Source organism: Adiantum capillus-veneris, chromosome 16 (assembly GCF_014529385.1).
Source record: "Adiantum capillus-veneris isolate H3 chromosome 16, ASM1452938v2, whole genome shotgun sequence".
NCBI classification, from domain to species: domain Eukaryota; kingdom Viridiplantae; phylum Streptophyta; class Polypodiopsida; order Polypodiales; family Pteridaceae; genus Adiantum; species Adiantum capillus-veneris.
Genome location: NC_140946.1, coordinates 108,016,747 through 108,037,494, shown reverse-complemented (window position 1 = coordinate 108,037,494; position 20,748 = coordinate 108,016,747). Strand labels below are relative to the sequence as shown.

The 20,748-nt window shown below is 48.3% G+C and overlaps 1 protein-coding gene across 2 annotated transcripts in view; it reads left to right on the top strand.

Moving 5' to 3' along the window:
• The window catches only part of LOC147439619 (RIBOSOMAL RNA PROCESSING 5), a 227,635-nt gene that overhangs the window by 170,807 nt on the left and 36,080 nt on the right, over window positions 1–20,748 (top strand). For both annotated transcript variants that reach the window (XM_086485434.1, XM_086485433.1), the window contains exon 33: window positions 7,736–7,834. In XM_086485434.1, the coding sequence (XP_086341560.1) occupies window positions 7,736–7,834 (99 nt within the window). The remainder of the gene's footprint in view (window positions 1–7,735; window positions 7,835–20,748) is intronic.

The window sequence follows — 20,748 nt, the reverse complement described above, 5'->3', positions numbered from 1 at the left end:
TGTGGAGAACGGAAGAGATATGTGATGTGAGAACTGAGAGTGGTGTGGATGGGTGGAGGAGGCATAGGCCATGCTTGACCTCGGCCGAGTAAAGAGAGGCTAGCTCATGTGTGAAATGGATGGTGGTGTGTAGAGTGTGTGCTGTGGAGCTGTGTGGGATGGTATCTCCGGTGATGGAGAAAGAGAGGTATGTGTGGTCGGCTCCGATGGGTATGGGTGGAATGGTGAAGGATGTGATAAGGTGTGTAGCCTCCCTGGGTCCCAGAATATAGTCGACTGTACTCCCCCCTCCCTCTGCAACTCCATGTGGCATACAAGTCAGGCCCCCTGAGGTGGGCCACTGGACCATCCCGTTCTAAATAAGGAGACGGTGCTGGGAGCCAAGTCGAAGTTGATGTCGTCCGTAGGTTGTGACTGGAGCTCTGTTTGCTGTATCTCTCATAGTAGCCTCCTCATCTAGAGTGTGTAGTGCCTCTGGGTCCTCGTGGTCATATGCCTCACACTGCTCACTGCGCGTACGAGCATTGAAGTCTCCCATAAGGAAGACTTCACCCAGTGTGGAGTACTCCATAATCTCCTCCGTGAGGCCTGCGTACGGTGACTCCTGCTCAATAGGGGCGAATCTGGAGCCTGTGGGAGCAAAGTAGCAAAGGGCAATGTAGACGATCCTGTCTCGTGAGAGCTCGAGGCGAATCCACATGTAGCGGGCCTGTGGGTCCCGGGCAACAATCTGTAGTCTGCTGTGAAGCCCCTGTCTAAAGAGTATGGCCACTCCTCCTGAGCCACGAGTGGTGTGCTGGCGCATACATCCCCGATGTAGAGACTCCCACTGGAATCCATGTATCCGTGGTAGCCCTCTCTCTGGGCTCTCGTGTGTCTCTGTAAGTAGAATGATGTCTCGACCTCTCATCACCTCCTCAAGTCTCTCTGGGTGTGTCCATAGGTCTCCATTGCAATTCCAAACCGTGACATGAATCTCCTCGTGTGTCCCACAGGCCGCGAGTCCTTATGCGATGGTCTTGCCATGAATGATAACCCTACCATCTCGATATACTGCCTTCTTCCCTTCTTTGCGGTCTTGGTGGACTCTAGGCATGCACGCGCGACGGTGATGTTGTTGCATCTTTGTGAGGTCATCATCAAGATAAATCGGGGGGCCTTCTAGCCCTCTCAAGATGACCCTCTTTCGGAGGAAAGAAGTTCGAGACTCCTCGGAGGCGAATTGGAGGATGAGAGCTCTCTTCTTTTGATCTTTGCCGGCTCTCCAAACTTTGGAGAAAGGGATTTCTTCTTCCTTGTATCCCACTTTCTTGCATAAAGCTTTCCCATCGCTCTCGGGTGTAGACCCTTCTTCTTCTTTGATGCTGGTCACTCGCACATTGAGACGGCGAGCTTGTCGCATCTTCTCCTCCTCGATGGTTGTGTGTACGATGAGTACCTCATCTTTTTGGGCTTGCTCTCTTGCAACCTTCTTGATGTTCTTTTTGACCACTTCGACCCATCCTTCTTTGGTGGCCTCTAATTTTTCCTCAATGCTTGCGGTGAGGGCTTTGGTGATCTCCTCCTTGAGGGCTTCCTTAGCCTCCTCTTTAATCTCTCCTTTTTCGGGGGTGAGGGATGTGATTGAAGCATGAAGGAGATCGATTTGTGCCTTCATCTCTTCTTGCTCTTTCCATATTAACGTCTACAAAAGGCCAAAATGACCTATGAGACCAACTGATTACAATGATGAGTCCAGTACCAAGTCTGGGTACAAACAAAGAAAACTACAAACAAAGAACTTATAGGAGAGCTACCGACTCCTATGGGTGGCTGGTAGGCTGAGCAATGGTATCATGCCATAAGGGTACAAAGTGGGGATAAGTGTCATCATGATACAATACAGCAGTAGCATGAAGCCTATCCTGATCGACACTCTGGGTGTCGTGCTAGAATCCTGTGGATCCTCTGCCGCAATCTCCGCCGGTGCTGCGTGGCTCCCCTCCTCAGTCGCGGTCGTCTCGATCTCCCTAACATTATAGCTCGATCAATGAGAGTACCGCTGGTGTGTGTATGGATGGGAACCGACTCTCTGGTGGTGGTGTCCCCTCTGCCTCTGTGGTACTCAGACTGAAGAAATCTGAGATGCATCTCTGGGACTGTCTCTGTCTTTGCCCATTCAATAGAGCGTCTCTATGTCTCTGAATCTCAAGTAGGAATAATCCGAGACATCTTTGATCCTGATATCTCATGACTCTATCTAATGAGTCAAAACCGTCTCTGAATAGACAATGAAAGCGTCCCCGTATCTCATAGTAGATTGTGCAGCGACATATGTAGTGAAACTCCGTCTCTAGCTCTGCATGGCATAACTGACATATCCTACTGTCTGCTGGTATGCCTTTGAATCTACCTGTCTCAATCCCAAGCTGGTGTGAAGATGTGCGAATCTGGCCTATAGCACATCGTAACCCATGAGATAGATGTGTGCCGATGTAACTGGGCCGTGTGACAAATCCGTTTGTCCTGAGTTGAAGAAGATGCTCTCTATAGAAAACCCTCTTCGTACCCAACTCCCGTGATGGCTCTATCCATGTCCTCTTGCTATCAAGCTGGATAAGATCCTGCCGAATGAGTCTAGTAGTCTCCATCCGTGTAAGAGCCAAGGATGGTGCATCAAGAGAATACTGGAAAGGGGGCACCCTGTCCATGCTAAAACCATGCCTCTGAAACCATGAGCTCATTTGTGCATACCAACATGATGTATCTCCCTGTAATGCCAGCTGTCTGGATGACTCAAGAGCAAGCCTGGCATAGCTGTCCCTGGTGGTGTCCCATAAGCTGTGTACAAATGATACTGATCTGGTGAGTGCCTCAACCTCCATAGGTGGGGCAGCCAGCTCCGCTCGTATGATGTCATGTGGGACTGAGGCCTTGGCTCTAATCAGCCTAGAAATCATAGATATCAGGGGTCTCTCCATATTACTCAATCCAGCACTGGCAATAGACGGTCCCCAAACCTGAACGCCGTAGTGCATAACTGAAGCGACCAAAGTATCGAAAAGCGAGAGCTTTGTTCGAGGTTCCTGGAACTGAACATGCGAACAAATCCTCTCTAAACCACCTAGGGCTGCATAGGCACGAGTCATTCTAGTGTCTGCTGCCACTTTCAGTGTGAACCTCGGTCCACTAAAGACCACCCCAAGATATGTGTATGCATCAGTGTACTCCATACTGTCCTGCCCATATGTCAAAGTAGGTGTTGATCTCCTAACCCACTGTGGCGTGGTATTAAATACCATGACCTTGGTTTTACCAAGGGTGACAGACAATCCACTATCCTCTGCAAAACTATGCAATGCGTCCAAATGTCTCTGCATACCCTCTGGCGAGTCTGATATCAACACGATATCGTCAGCATACAATAAAAGAGGGATCCATGGCCCAGCAAGCTGAGCACTTCTATCTCCTCCTCTGTCAATACAATCAGAGACCCCATCAACATACATACCAAATAAAGTAGAGGACAGTGGGCATCCCTGTTTTACTCCGATAGTGGAGTGAACTATGTCAGATATCCCCTCTGATGTGCGTACATGACCCATCACTGAACTGTACAATGCCATAATCCCCCACATCAGCTTTGTGGGTACCCCCAATGCCATAAGTCGGTGCATCAATCTCGCCCTCGGTACTGTGTCAAAAGCTTTGCGGAAATCCACAAAGCTGCAGTATATCCGTCTACCATGTGCTCGACCCTCCTCAATGATAGCTCTGAGTGTAAAGACATGATCTAGTGTGGAGAAACCCCTTCTTAAACCAGCCTGCCAGGTGCCTGTATGCCCATAATCTCTGCCCAACTGCTCAGCCTATGCTCGAGGATGGATGCATATAACCGTGCCAATGTGTGTCCTACCATGATAGTACGGTAATTCCCCGGCACTGTGGGGTCTCCTGTTTTGAAGATAGGTACAATAGTAGATAATCTCCAAGACTCAGGGAAGCCCTCACACATGACACGGTTGAATGGCCGTGCAAGCATCTTTGCCAACAAATCCCCAACATGTATAATGTGCTCTGCTACCAAACCGTCATGATCCTGTGCCCGTCTGGTCTTCATCCTGTCAATGGCCTCCTTTACCATCTCAGTGGTAAAGAAGGTGGTCGTAGCTGGACAGGGCTGTGGTGGGTCTGGTAGTGGTGGTTGTCCAGGTACAGTGTATAAAGATGCTGCATACTGCCCCCATATCTCTATAGAAGTAACTACTGGTGGGGGAGATTTCTCATGGAATAGACGCCAAGGCTCTCCTGAATCTCTACTAAGGAAGAGCTGATATAAATCTTGCTCCATCTGGACCAAGAAAGCTCGCTTCTTCCGTCGCACTTGTCGTCGTGTAGCAATGCGAGACTGTCTATAGGTGATCACTCCCAATGTAAGCTCCCGCTGTATCTGAGCTCTCGTCTTTCGACACTCCTCATCATACCAGCTGTTCTGAGGCATGTGCCCAAAACGACGTCTCTGCCTAGGCTGAGTGTGTGGATATGCCTCTGTTGCTGCCCCATGTAATGTCACTATCAGCATAGATGTGATCTCCTCCACTGTGTATACTGGCTCTGATGTGCATAAAAGCCTATGTATCTCCTCTACATAGACTGAGTCAGTCTCTGGTGTAAAAGTATAGCGTGGATGTCTATCACCCCGTGAGGCCTGAGATGTATTGTACTCAAAGGAGACTGATAATGTTAAAAGTGCATGATCCACTGCTATCCCAACAGGCATGGGCCCCATTGTGAAATCCTAAATGTGAGAGATAAAGCTCGGATGTGACAGAACATAGTCTACAGTGCTGGACCCATGTCTGTGTGGAAAACAAGTAAAACCTGTAGACAATGGGAAAGTCGTTAAGCCATTCAGTATGGCTAAACTGTGAGTAGTCGTCATCTCTCTCAGGTATCTCCCATACTTTGTATGCTCTGTGTCGTGTGAGCATCTCTCAAGTCCCATCTCCTCTGGCTCTAGCTCTCTAAGCATCTCCTCTGATGTGTCATAGAAGACTCTCTTTGAGCTGCCTGTACGGGCATTGAAATCCCCCAGGAGTATGATGTCTCCATCTCTGGAGAACTCCCAGATATCATCATCAAGTACAGAGTAAGGAGACTGTCCTCTGGGTGAAGCATATACTGAAGTGCTGGGAGGAAAATAGCATATGGCGATGTACAAGAAACGTCCAGTCTCTGCGCTCAGCCTCACCCACAAGTATCTGGCCTGATCAGCTCTCCGAACTATGTGCAGTAGTGGTTGGAGCTTCTCTCTGAAAAGAACTGCGACACCTCCTGATCCTCTAGTCCCATGCGCAGTTGTGGTGCATGTCCTGCAAGCTGTCTCCCATCTGTATCCTGATATATGCGGCATCAACTGTCCTGGAGCTTGATGAGTCTCTGAGTAGAAAACAATGTTTCTATCTCTGAAGCTGTCCTTAAAGGCCCCCACATCAAGTCTATACGAACCATTACAGTTCCAAACTGCCATCCTGAGAGTGGTCCCAGAGGTCTCGCACCGTCATGTAGAGCGGTGCTTTGTAATCACTACTCGTCCATTTCTGTAGAAAGGTAACTTTCCCTTCTCCGTTGCTGCTATAATCTCTGGCATGACCTCTCTCATATGTGCAAGCTATGAGAGTGTAAGATCATCTCCTAAAAAGGTACCTGTTTTCTTGAGGGTTGGCCTCTTCTTTAAAAAGTCTTTCTTTTCTTCCATGGAGGGAAAGCGCAAAATGAGAGCCCGTTCTTTTGAACTCTCCCCATTACCTTCACTCTTCTTGCCCACTCTCCAAGCTTGTGTGTGCGAGGGTTTCTCCACCCCCATCATGGACATGAGGCTCTTCACCTCTTGGTCCACCTTATCTGAATCTTTTAGGTTGGTCACTCTCACGTGTAGAGCGCGTACCCTTCTTCGTTGTTCCTCTTCTAGTGTTTTGTTGATGATGTCGGGTGTAGTCGGAATTTCCTTGCCCTTTCCCTTCTTGACAACTTCAATCCATTTTTCAGCCTCATCCATTTTCTTTTACGTTTTGGAGAGAACCTGCATCCACGAGGTCTTCATTTCTCCTTCCTCCTTTATTTCTTTGACTTGTGCTCATATACTATTCAGCTCGTCAATCATTGATGGCTGAATTTCTCCATCTTCAAGGCGTCTTCCCTCTTTGGTTTCGTCGAGTTCCTTTCGAAGGGCTGAGATGCTACTTTTTAAAGCTTGAATTTCATCCCTGAACTCCTTGCGTTCCAGTTCCCTGGCCTGTTCTCCCTCTTTTTCCATTCAAGAATTAAATTCTTCTCTTTCTTCCACTCATCCATGTGGGCTTTGCATTCTTTCAACTCCTTTTCAATGGCTGCCATCCTCTTGCTTGTGACCATGTAGTGCGCCGCCATCTGTCTTGCCTTATTTGTTTCACTTTCTAAGAGAGAGGAGAGAGCAACCTATACGCACCGCATTATGCATACATGTGTTTCCACATTCAGCCTTCATGGTAACAAATGAATACGGGTATACGAGATAAAATGAAGCGAAATGATATACTGACATCTACAAAAGGCCAAAATGACCTATGAGAGAGAGAGAGAGAGAGAGAGAGAGAGAGAGAGAGAGAGAGAGAGAGAGAGAGAGAGAGAGAGAGAGAAAATGAAATGTTATATTAGAGAGAGAGAGAGAGAGAGAGAGAGAGAGAGAGAGAGAGAGAGAGAGAGAGAGAGAGAGAGAGAGAGAAATGAAATGAAATGAAATGTTATATTAACGTCTTCAAAAAGGCCAGAATGACCTATGAGACCAAACTGATACAAAAGTGGTGAATCTGTTACAAAGTCTGGGTACCTTAGTACTAAAGTACTAAGTGTGAAAAGTGTGAAAGTGTGAAAATAAATGTGAAAAACTAAATACAAAGTATTGAATAAACTTCTTAGGAGCATTCTGGGTGTCTCCCTAGAATGCTTCTAATCCTTTGTTGTAGTCTCCTCCGGTGAAGTGTGCTTCTGCATCTCGGTCGTGGTCGTCTTGATTTCATAAGCTCAATCGCCCTGTCAATGAGGGTGCCTTTGGTATGGATGTGGGTACTCCTTTGTGCTGGTTGCTGGTCTCTTGCTTCTCCTTCCCCTCCTGCTTCTCTCGATCCGAAGAAATCTGTGATTTGCCTCTGAGGCTGTAGTGCTCTTTGTCTTCTCATTAGATTTTCCCTGTGCCGATGTATTTCCAGTAGGCCAAAGTTGACCTATAGGACGAGAAAGAGTAAAATACACATCTAAACGCGGTGCTCCCCATAAGAGTGAGCTACATATTACAAAGCAATGTCCTCCTTGATGCTTTCTTAGTTGCCCGAACTCCCTAGCAGTCCATTTGCCCTTGTTGGCCATTTTGGCTTTCTTAGTTGCCCATTTGCCTTGCTTCCTGACTTTCATATACTCTAGTCAGTTTGTGTTGTCTGCTCTTCAGTTTTAAGGGGGTGAGCTCATTTGTTATCCATATTTTTGTCATGATCAAAAATCAAAGAAATGAGGGAGAATTCCTTCACAATGCCATTTTGTATTTGTGTCTCAAATGCTTGCAAGCGAAAGCAGCTGAGCAATATTGTCTTTTCTTCCGTGTGAATCATCTGCAGTCCTTAGTGTTGTGTATGTCTTAGGAGTTTGCTAGCTTGGTGTAAAATAGTTTTTGCTTTGGTGGGTTTGAAATGTCTTGTTAGCACTAACATAAATACTTCTCCAGGTAGGACTGTGCCATATCTCTCAAGTATCGGATAATCGCATCAGCAATTTGGAAGCCCTCTTTAAAGTTGGTGATAGTGTGCAAGCCAAAGTGCTAAAGGTACTAAGACGGGGAGAAATAATGTGTTTTCTTTTTTTACTTGCTGAACTACTGTTTCGAAGGTAGTAATTTACTTTTGTTTGTGTAAAACAATTGATCATCTGGTAACATGGGTACACATTAAACAAAGGATTGCTCATATTTGTACTGAAAGGGACAATGAAGCATGATTGCTCTCCATCTAATCCATTACACATTTTTACCAGTTGCTGATGTGGACCTGCCTTTTCTAAATTTAGGTCATCTCTTTAAATACTTAACGTGGTTCTCTGTATGGGTTTTGATCTTATGACAGCCATGCATCCTGCCCGCAGTCAGAGATTCTGATTGCATGATTTATAGTTGTAAAAGAGGGACTTCAATGGATAAACCGTTGCAAAAAGGACTTGGACAGTTATTGCTAGATGGTGTTTTATTGGGTTCTTTATCATATGGAGGTACTTATCAGAGATGCTCATTGAACATATCATTCCTTAGGTATAAGCAGTACTGTAAGGTATCAAGGCTGACATATGCAAATTGCGGGGCAGCGGTCTATTTGTTTACCTGCACGAACCTGAAAAACCTGTGTGAACCCTAATCGGCTGCAGCCGCCCAGCCTGCACATCCCTGCTCGCTGCTGTCCAGCCTGCGCGAGGCTCTCACTAGATATTGGACTCTCAAGGATGTGGCATCATGGAGAGTCCTCCATGAGGCGAGTGTGTTCACTGGCTGGGCCGGTGCAACAGGTCATCCTTCGGGCACTTGAACTTTTTGCAAGCCCCACCCCTTCCACAAAGGGCGCATGCTCAATCAAAAGGTGATTAAGTATTGCAGCAGACACAGCTTTGGGATTCCAACAGAGGCACCCACGGGTAGAGGTGAAGGTTCAGCCACTAGCATAACCCGTCTGCTCGTTCCCAGGCCTGTGTTCAAACACATTTAATGTTCAAACTTCGGGGTGGGGGGGTGGGGTTTGTTTTACCTTTAAAAAAGAACCCCGGTTGCCGGTAAGCGGGACTCTTTGCCACGTTGGCAGAGAGTCTGAAATCTAGATCAACCACCTGCGCGAACCCTAGAGGACCTGCACATACCTTGTCGCTGCTGTCCTGCCTGTGCCTACTGTTTACCTACATGGTGTCCCTGACGTGGCCTCCCTGCAGGGTGCTTTATTTCGCCTACTGCCTGCTTTTGCCTTGCTTAAATTCCCTGCGCGTTCAGGCACTTGCAGCAGGTGTATTGCTTTTTACAATCAGGTATGCTGAAGTAACACCTCACCAAGGTGCAGTGAAGTCTTCCTTGTTTGAAACACTTTAAGACGGTCTAATATGAGACCTTGCGCAAAGAGTTTTATCCCATCTCATGAGGGTGATTCTTGGTAAGAGCCGCCCAGGCCGCTTTGAAAATGCCCAACTACCTAGGCATCCCTCTCTGGTGGATTGACTTCGCCCAAATTTTGTAGCAGAGAGAGAGAGAAATGAAATGTTATATTAACGTCTTCAAAAGGCCAAAATGACCTATGAGACCAAAAGGTTACATGTGGTGAATCTAATACCAGGTCTGGGTTCAAAAAGTACAAAGAACCGAAAAGAAAATAGTGGGTAGGGGTGGGGTAAAAGCTGATACAAAGGGAATACAAAGGGTGAGCTGATACAATGGAGCTCTCTGACAGTTGAGGCATCATATACATAATACATCAGTATCCAAAAGGCTATAGAGATTCAATATCCTCTAGGGTAGGCACTCTGGCGGGACAGCTCCTATGTCGCGCCAGTATGGTATGGATCCTTTGTCGCAATCTGCGTCTATGTCGAGAGGACCCCCTCTCGACACACACACACACACACACACACACACACAAATGAAATAAAATGTTATATTAACGTCTTCAAAAGGCCAGAGTGACCTATGAGACCAAACTGATACAAAAGTGGTGAGTCTGTTACAATGTCTGAAAAGTGTGAAAATGTGAAAATAAATGCGAAAAACTAAATACAAAGTATTAGATAAACTTCTTAGGAGCATTCTGGGTGTTTGGCTAGAATGCTTCTAATCCTTTGTTGTAATCTCCTCCGGTGAAGTGTGCTTCTGCATCTCGGTCGTGGTCGTCTCGATTTCCTAAGCTCAATCGCCCTGTCAATGAGGGTGCCTTTGGTATGAATGTGGGTACTCCTTTGTGCTCGCTGCTGGCCTCTCGCTTCTCCTTCCATTTCTGCTTCTCTCGATCCGAAGAAATCTGTGATCTGCCTCTGAGGCTGTAGTGCTCTTTGTCTTCTCATTAGATTATCCCTGTGCTGATGTAGTTCTAGCAGGCACAGGCCTAAGCACCTTTGATCTTGGTATTGCATGACTCTATCTAGAGGTCCAAAGCCTTCTTTAAACAGGCAATGGAAAGGCCCACGTATCTCATAGTATACGGTGCAGTGGCATATGTAGTGTAATTTTGTCTCCGGCTCCATTCCGCATAACTTGCAAATTCTGCTCTTAGGTGGGATTCCCCTAAATCTGCCAAATTCAATTTCCAACTGGTGTGAGGATGTACGAATCTGACCAATAGCACATCTCAAACCATGAGACAGGTGGGTATCCATGTAGCTCGGGCGAATCACAAAGCCATCTTCAGATAGCTGTAGGAAGTTTTCTTTGTAGTCGGCCATCTTCGTGCCCAATTCTTGTGCAAGGTCTACCCATGTCCTCTTAGTGTCCAACTGTATAAGATCCTGGCGGATGATTTTATTAATCTCCGTTCGTGTGATTGCCAGTGATGGTGCAGAGAGAGAGAGAGAGAGAGAGAGAGAGAGAGAGAGAGAGAGAGAGAGAGAGAGAGAGAGAGAGAGAGAGAGAGAGAGAGAGAGAGAGAGAGAGAGAAATGAAATGTTATATTCACGTCTTCAAAAGGCCATAATGACCTATGAGACCCGAAAGTTACAAAGTGGTGGATCTGATAGAAACTCAGAGTAACAAAATAACCTAACAACAGTACAAAACAGAGATATATACTATGGGGTCCTAAGTTGATCGATGTGAACCAAGCAAAAGACCAAGCAAAAAATGGGTGGCTTGTTGGGATAGCTGAATCACAAGAGATCTAGCATCGGTCGTTGGCGAATCTCATCAATTTCCTCCATGGTTAGTAGTCTAACCGGGCGTCGTGCATGTCTGGCCAGCGTGCTCCGAATTTTCTGTCGTAGCCTGCGTCGATGCTGTGTAGTTCTTCGCAGTCGCAGGCGCCTGGATTTCCCCAGTTCAATCACTCGATCAATCAGTGTGCCTCTGGTATGTGACGAGGGGGAGCTCTACTGTGGGAGTGGCTCCTGCGGCTGTCCCGTGTCTGCTCTGAAGAAGTCTGTGATCCGTCTTTGAGACTGGCTAGCCTCGCCATTCATCAGGCTATCTCTGTGTCTGCGCAGCTCGAGCAAGAACAAACCCAGACATCTCTGATCTTCGTATCCCATGACTCTTGAGAGTGGTCCAAAACCTTCTCTGAACAAGCAATGGAAGCGGCCTCGTATCTCGTAGTAGACGGGGGAGCGACATGTATAGTGTAGCTCTGTCTCAGGTTCCATGTTACACAAGGGGCATGTCCTGTCCTCTGCTGGTACTCCGCTGTATCGCCCCGTCTCAATCCGCAACTGGTGAGAAGATGTGCGTAACTGGCCAATAGCACATCGTATCCCATGAGACAAGTGGGTATCCATGTATCTGGGTCTCCCCACAAAACCATCTTCCGTAAGCTGCAGAAGGTGGTCTTTGTAAAAAGCCATCTTCGTGCCCAATTCCTGTGCTGGTTGTATCCATGTCCTTCTGGTGTCTAGCTGGGTCAGGTCTTGGCGTATGAGCTTGGTGATCTCTCACTGTGTAAGGGTGAGAGATGGTGCATCCAATGAGTAATGGAATGGTGGCATCCGGTCTATGCTGAACCCATGTGCCTGAAACCATGATGTCATCTCCCCATACCAGCATGTTGTATCTCCTTGTATGGCTAATTGTCGAGAGGCTTCAAGTGCTATGCGAGCATATCTTTCTCGAGGAAGTGCCCATGTGCGGTTTATGAAGGAGACTGATCTGGTGAGCGCCTCCACCACAAGTGGGGGGGCCGCTAGCTCTGCTCGGATAATGGCCCGTGGTACTGATGCCTTGGCTCTAATGAGCCGTGAGATCATAGAGACGAGAGGTTTCTCCATGTTCCCCCATCCGTCTGAGCGACCCGTCCTCCCGTGGTGATCCAGTGAAGGTCCCCATATCTCGGTTCCATAGAGCAATGCTGAAGCCACCAAGGTGTCATAGAGCCAGAGCTTCGTCCGGGGCTCCTGAAACTGAACTTGCGAACACATCCTCTCCAATCTACCCAATGCTGCGTGGGCTCTAGTAAGTCTGGTTTCTGCTGCTCTTCTGAGTGAGAATGTAGGTCCGCTCAAAAAAAAGAAAGGAAAAAAAAAAAAAAAAAAAAAAACAACTCCAAGGTAAGTGTAAGCGTCTGTGTACTCCACAGTCTCCTGGCCGTATGTGAGTGTGGGTGCTGACCTCTTGATCCACTGTGGGGTGGTATTAAACACCATAACCTTGGTTTTACCTAGCTTGACAGACAAACCACTTTCGTGGGCAAACGTATGCAGAGCATCCAATTGACGTTGCATTCCCTCCGGGGATTCGGAGATCAACACTATGTCATCAGCATATAACAAAAGTGGAATCCATGTCCCTGCCAACTGAGCACCTTTATCCCCATCGCTGTCAATGTAGTTAGAAATCTCATCCACATACATACCGAAAAGAGTGGGAGAGAGCGGGCAGCCCTGCTTCACCCCAATAGTGGAGTGAACCGGTGTAGAAAGTCCCTCCGGGGTGCGTACATGCCCTACTACTGATCTGTACAATGCCATGATCCCCCAAATGAGTTCTGTGGGTACTCCCATTTCCTTTAATCTGCGCATCAGTCTAGCTCTGGGTACCGTGTCGAAAGCTTTGCGGAAGTCCACAAAGCTACAATAGATCCGTCTCCCATGAGATCTGCCTTCCTCGATGATGGCCCTGAGTGTTAGGATATGGTCAAGAGTAGAGAAGCCTCTTCTGAATCCTGCCTGCCCAGTTGCACGTATTCCTTCCCTCTCTGCCCATCTACTCAGCTGTTGCTCAAGAATGGATACATACAACCGTGCCAGTGTGTGCCCAATCATAATAGTGCGATAATTCCCAGGCTCCATGGGGTCTCCTGATTTGAAGATAGGTACGATTGTAGATAGGCTCCAAGTGTCCGCTAGGCCGTCACACATGGCACGGTTAAACATAACTGGTAGAAGCTCTGCTAGTAGGTCTTTGGCATGCATGAAATGCTCAGCTACTAGGCCCTCATGATCATATGCTCTCCCAGTCTTCATCCTGTCAATGGATTTCTTCACCATCTCAGCAGTGAAAAAGACACATGTATGTGGGCATGGGTCGGGGGGGTTGGGGAGGGGAGGCTGTCCAGGTACTGTGTACAAAGATGATGCGTACTTACCCCAAGTCTCTGTGGAGGAAATAGCAAGGGGGGGGGGGGGGGGGGGGGGGGGGGGGGGGGGACGGCTCATGAAAGAGCCGCCACGCCTCACGCGAGTCTTGACTCAACAATAGCTGATATAGATCCTGCTCGAGTCCAGCCAAAAAAGCCCTCTTCTTCCGCCGACCAGGCGTCGGAAGGCCATCTGTGACTGTCTGTGAGTGACGTCCCCCAACAACACCTCCCTCTGAAGTCTGGCTCTAGTCTGGCGGCACTCCTCAGCGTACCAGCTGTTCTGAGGCATGCTCCCAAATCGGCGGCTCTGCTCAGGCTGGGTGTGTGGGTATGCTTCAGCTGCTGCCTCATGTAATGTCTGTGTCAGTATAGTAGTTAGCTTCTCCAGAGGTCGCCCCGGGTCCTCAGTGCATAGGCGTTTGTAGATTCCGTCCATGTATACAGAGTCCGTCTCCCTTGTGAATGTGTAGCGAGTAGGGACCGCTACTCGTGGCCTGTGTGCTGCACTGAAATGGAAGGAGATGGTTATGGACACCAGAGGATGATCCACCGCCACTCCAACCGGTCTGGGCCCAACTCTGAGATCCTCGATACTAGAAATGAAATGAAATGAAATGTTATATTAACGTCTTCAAAAGGCCAAAGTGACCTATGAGACCAGAAAGCTACAATGTAGTGTATCTCATACAAAGTCAGAGTCAAAGTAACAAGATGACAACAAAGACAAAAATGAAATGACAAATGCCACAATAAAATACTATGGAATCCTAAACTACTAGGTGTGAACAGCAGCTAGTTGGGATATCTAGATCACAAGAGATCGAACATCGGTCGCTGGCGGATCTCATCAGTCTCCTCCATGGTCAGTAGTCTGACCGGGTGTCCTGCATGTCGAGCCAAAGTGATCCGAATCCTCTGATGTAGCCTCCGTCGATGCTGTGTAGTCCTCCGCAGTCGTGGGCGTCTGGATCTTCCAAGCTCAGTCGCTCGGTCGATCAGTGTGCCTTTCGTGTGAGACGACAAGCTCTGCTGTGGTAGTAACTCCTCCGGGTGTCTTGTGACAGCTCTAAAGAAATCTGTGATCTGTCTCTGGGACTGGCTAGCCTCTCCTCTCATCAGGCTCTCTCTGTGTCTGCGTAGCTCGAGCAAAAACAAGCCGAAGCATCTCTGATCCTCGTACTGCATGACTCTGGAGAATGGTCCAAAGCCCTCTCTGAACAAGCAATGGAAGCGGCCTCGTATCTCATAGTAGACGGGGCAGTGGCATGTGTAGTGCAACTCTGTCTCTGGCTCGATGTCAGACAGGGGGCATGTCCTGGACTCTGCTGGTACTCTGCTGTATCTCCCAGTCTCGATCCGCAGCTGGTGTGAAGATGTACGTATCTGGCCGATAGCACATCGTATCCCATGAGACAAGTGGGTGTCCATGTATCTCGGCCTCGTCACAAAGCCATCAACCGTAAGCTGGAGGAGATGCTCTCTGTAGAAAGCCATCTTCGTGCCCAGCTCCTGTGCTGGCTCTATCCATGTCCTCCTGGTGTCTAGCTGAGTCAAGTCCTTGCGGATGAGCCTGGTGATCTTGGACTGTGTAAGAGTCGGAGAGGGTGCATCCAGTGAGTTCTGGAAGGGAGGCAATCTGTCTATGCTGAACCCATGCGCCTGAAACCATGATGTCATCTCCCCATACCAGCATGCTGTATCTCCCTGCAAGGCGAGCATATCTGTCTCTGGGAAGTTCCCACATGCGGTGTATGAAGGAGACCGATCTGGTGAGCGCCTCCACCACTAGTGGGGGGGCAGCTAGCTCTGCTCGAACAATAGCACGTGGTACTGAGGCCTTGGCTCTAATGAGCCGCGAGATCATAGAGACCAGAGGCTTCTCCATGTCCCCCCATCCATCACTGCGCCCTGTCCTCCCGTGATGATCTAATGAAGGTGCCCAGATCTCAGCTCCATAAAGTAATGCAGAAGCCACCAGAGTGTCAAAGAGCCAGAGCTTCGTCCTAGGCTCCTGAAACTGAACCTGTGAACACATCCCTTCCAATCTACCCAATGCTGCATGGGCTCTAGTTAGTCTAGTCTCTGCTGCCCTCCTCAATGAAAGAGAGAGAGAGAGAGAGAGAGAGAGAGAGAGAGAGAGAGAGAGAGAGAGAGAGAGAGAGAGAGAGAGAGAGAGAGATATTTTTGGGACCTGGGCGCTCGGGCAGGACATGATCCTGCCTGTCAGTGTTGTTCGACACAGGTGGAGTAGACATTCCACCATTGTTTCTGGATGTGCCCACATGCACATTATGTATGGCGTGCTGTTTGTTTCCTTTTTTGTAGACTTGGGATTCATGAGGGTTTTGTGATGTGGTGGGCCCGTCACCTGGCTTTTGCGACATCCGAGCTCATATACCATGTATGAGGGATCTTCCACAGATCTAGTATTTTTGCTAACAAGCTTGGGATATAAACGGGGCACACTGGACATGGTGCTTGCTTTAGTCCATGAGTTTGACATACAGCCTCGTGATATTCTATTTGCTACGATATGCAGCATAGTATTGTGGATTATATGGAAGGCTCTCTGTGCTCAGGTTCTTGGTGGTCGTCCTTCCCATTTGACCACTACTTTGGCTGCAGTTTGGTATGAGCTTTTGCATACCTTGCGCAACCAACAGACCTCTCTAGGGCAGCAGAGAGGAGACGACATGAGTTTCTTCAACTATGCGGGCATACTACAGTTCTTTTCGGTATGGATAGAGGCACGATCACGTGGCATTATGCCCCTTCACGGTGGTTTATTCATCATTCTTCTCAGTTTCCACCTTGATGTACATACAGCCCTGCCAGTGATCATCCACAGTTTGTACTTATGCTAGAAGACATGCTCTCTTGAGCATCTCTAGAAGTCTCTTCTGTACTCAGTATATAGCAACTGTTCTTTTGAGAGAGAGAGAGAGAGAGAGAGAGAGAGAGAGAGAGAGAGAGAGAGAGAGAGAGAGAGAGAGAGAGAGAGAGAGAGAGAGAGAGAGATGAAATGTTATATTAAGGCCCAAATGACCTATGAGACCAAACTGATACAATCCTTGTGGCACTCAGGCCTTAGCCAGAATCATTGGAGAGATCATAGAGACTAGAGGCCTTTCCATACATACATCTCCATCCATCAGTGCCACGAGATCTACCCTGGTGGTCCACTGAGGGCCCCCAAATCTGAACCCCATAGAGCATAGCTGAAGCCACTAGAGTGTCAAAAAGCCACATCTTTGTTTGAGGTTCCTGAAACTAAGCATGCTAACACATCTTCTCCAAACCTCCTAAGGCTACATAAGCTCTCGTCAATCTTGTCTGTGCTGATCTCAATGACAACGCCGGTCCACTGAAGACTATCCCAAGATAGGTGTATGCATCTGTGTAGTCTACGTTTCTTGGCCATATGGAAACGTAGGTGCTGACCTCCTGACCCACTGTGGTGTGTTAAACACCATAACCTTGGTTTTCCCGAGGTTAATAGACAATCCACTATCATGGGCAAATGGTACAAAGCATCTTAATGATGCTGCATCCCCTCCGAGGAGTCGAAAATCAACACAATATCATCACCATATAACAATAGTGGGAACCATGTCCTTGCCAACTGTGCTCCTCTATCACCGGGCAGTCAGCAATCACGTCTACATACATGCTGAATAGTGTAGAGATATAGAGAGAGAAAATGAAAATGAAATGTTATATTAACGTCTTCAGAAGGCCAAAATGACCTATGAGACCAAAAAGTTTCAATGCGGTGAATCTGATACAATGTCTGAGTACCGATAATAAAAAGAAAAGAAAAGGTACTAAAAAGGGAACTGTGTATGATACAAGCAGGGGAGGGGTCGGAGTAGTGAATGAGGCCTAATATGACACAATGTGGGTATGCGTGTGGTACAAGATGAGCAGGGTGAACAGTCCTCAAAAGAGCTGAATCACATGAGATCCATCATCGCTCGTTTGCGGATCTCATCAATCCTCCATGGTCAGTAGTATGACCAGGCGGGGTGCATGTTGGGCCAAAGTGACCCATATCATCTGCTGTAGTCTCCGACAGTATTGTGTAGTCCTCCACCGTAGTGGGCGTCTGGATCTCCCAAGCTCGGTCACTCCATCGATCAGCGTGCCTTTGGTATACGGAGAATGTGAGCTCTCCTATGGTAGCTGCTCCTCCTGCCGCCCAATGTCCTCTCTAAAGAAGTTTGTGATCCGTCTCTGTGACCGGCTAGCCTCTCCTCTCATGAGGCTCTCTCTGTGTCTACGCACCTCGAGCAAAAACAGTCCCAGACATCTCTGATCCTCATATCCCATGACTCTAGAAAGTCGTCCAAAGCCCTCAGTGAACAGGTAGTGAAAGCGGCCTCGTATGTCATAGTAAAGTCGGCAGTGGCATGTATAGTGCAGCTCTGTCTCTGGCTCCATGTGACATAGGTGACATGTCCTGACCTCTTCTGGTACTCCACTGTACCTACTTGTCTCGATCTGAAGCTAGTTTGAAGATGTGCGTATCTGGACAATAGCGCATCGTATCCCATGAGATAAGTGGGTGTACATGTATCTGGGCCTTGTCACAAAACCATCCTCAGTGAGCTCTAAAAGCTGCTCTCTATAGAAAGCCATCTTCGTGCCCAGTTCATGTGCCGGCTGTATCCAGGTCCTCCTGGTGTCAAGCTGAGTCAGGGTCCTGGCGGACGAACCCGATGATCTCAAACTGGGTAAGAGTCAGAGAGGGTGCATCCAATAAGTATTGGAAAGGGGAAAATCTATCCATGCTGAACCCATGTCCTTGAAACCATGATGTCATCTCCCTATAGCTGCATGTTGTATCTCCCTGCATAGCTAACTATCGAGAGGACTCAAGTGCTAGGCGAGCATATCTATCTCTGGGGAGGTCCCATAAGCGGTGTATAAAGGAGACTGATCTGGTGAGCGTCTCAACCACTAGTGGGGGGCAGCTAGCTCTTCTCAAATAATGTCATGTGGTACTAAAGCTTTGGCTCTAATGAGTTGCGAGATCATAGAGGCCAAGGGCTTCTCCATGTCTCTCCATCCATCAGTGCGATTGGACCTCCCATGATGGTCTAAAGAGGGCCCCCATATCTGAACTCCATAGAGCAATGCGGAGGCCACCAAGGTGTCAAAAAGCCAGAGCTTCATCCGAGGCTCCTGAAATTGGATCTGTGAACACATCCTCTCCAATCCCCCCAATGCTGCATAGGCTCTAGTCAATCTTGTCTCTGCTGCTCTCCTCAATGAGAATGCTGGTCCACTAAAGACCACCCTGAGGTAGGTGTAAGCATCTGTGTACTCCACTGTCTCATGGCCATAGGTGAATGTGGGTGCTGCTTTCCTGATCCACTGTGGGGTAGTGTTAAACACCATAACCTTGGTTGACAGACAAACCACTGTCGTGGGCAAACCTATGCAACGCGTCCAAGTGACGCTGCATCCCCTCTGGAGAGTCGGAGATCAACACAATATCATCAGCATATAGCAATAGGGGAATCCGTGTCCCTGCCAGCTGTGCCCCTCTATCACCATGTCTCTCAATATAGTCAGAAATCCCATCCACATACATACCAAATAGAGTAGGGGAGAGTGGGCAGCCCTGCTTCACCCTGATAGTGGAATGAACCAATGTAGATAGCCCTTTTGGAGTGCGTACATGCCCCACTACAGATGATTCCCCAAACCAGCTTTGTGGGTACTCCAATCACCTGTGTGATCTGCCCTCCTCAATAATGGCTGTAAGTGTCAGAATGTGGTCAAGAGTAGAGAAACCTCCCTTGAACAGTGTTTGCCCGGTTGCGCATATGCCCTCCCTCTCTGCCCATCTACTCTTTTGGTGCTCGAGAATGGATGCGTACATTCGTGCCCATGTGTGTCCAATCATGATAGTGCGATAGTTCCCAAGGTCTATCGGGTCTCCCGACTTGAAGATGGGTACAATAGTAGATAGACTCCAAGTATCATGCAGGCCCTCACACATGGCACAATTGAACATCACTGCTAGAAGATCTGCGAGCAGGTCCGTGGCATGTATAAAATGCTCCGCCACTAAGCCAGCATGATCATATGCTCTCTCAGTTCTGATCCTATGCCTTCTTCACCATCTCAGCAGTGGAAAAAGCACATGTGTGTGTGCATGGTTCGAGGGGATCGGGAAGGGGTGGCTGTCTGTAGAGAGATGATGCATACTGGCCCCAAGCCTATGTAGAAGTAATGGCAGCACGGGGGGGGGGGATGCTCATGAAAGAGTTGCCTTGCCTCACCTGAGTCCTGACTCAAGAATAGCTGATATAGATCTTGCTCTAGCCGGGCCAAAAAAGCCCTCTTCTTCTGTCGCACTAGGCGTCGGCTGAGACTGTCTGTCAGTGAGGTCCCCCAAAAGCACCTCCTTCTGAAGTTTGGCTCTCATCTCGCGACACTCCTCATTTGCCCCGCTTTCCGTCAATCCGCCGTTCTGCCCTGTTCCGGAACCTTGTTCCGGTTACACCCTGTTCCAGAACGGTGTTCCGTTCCTGACTCCGTTTCAGGAGTGGGACACGTCCGGAACGCCATTTCAAAACGTTTGGGCTGTGTTCCCCGCGTTCCCTGTTACACTACTCTGCTCAGGCTGGGTGTGTGGGTATGCCTCTGCTGTTGCATCATGTAGAGTCTATGTCAGCATAGTAGTAAGCTGCTCTAGGGGTAGCCAGGGCTCCTCAGTGCAGAAGCGTCTGTAGATCCCGTCTATGTAGACAGAGTCCGTCTCCCGCGTAAAGGTGTAGAGAGTAGGGGCTGCTGCCCGTGGCATGTCTGCTACATAAAACTGGAAACAAATGGTCATTGATACAAGGGCATGATCTATTGCCACCCCAAGAGGTCTGGGTCCATCTGTGAGGTCCTGGATACTAGAGATAAAGCTTGGCTGTGCCATGACATAATCGACTATGCTTGCTCCATGTCTGTGTGGAAAGCATGTAAAACCTCCCGCAGCGGGAAATCTCTGTAGGCCATGCAAGATGGCCAGGCCATGTGCAGTTCCCATGTCTATCAAGTACCGTCCATACTCAATATGCATTGCATAGTCTAGATAGGCCCATCTCCGCAGTATCTAGCTCCCTCAACATCTCCTCTGACGTATCATAAAATTTTGTTTGGTGCTGGGCAATCCTAGCATTGAAGTCTCCCAGGATGATAATGTCACCATCCCGTGAGAACTCCCATATGTCATCATCCAAAATAGAAAAGGGAGATTGTCCTCTAGGTGGTGCATATACTACTGTACTCGGGGGGAAGTAGCAAATAGCAATGTAGAGATCTCTGCATGTCTCTGCCCTTAGTCTCACCCACATGTACCTAGCCTGCTCATCCCTGCGAGCTATATGTACCAATGGTTGCAACTCCTCCCTGAAGAGAACTGCCACTCCCCCCGAGCTTC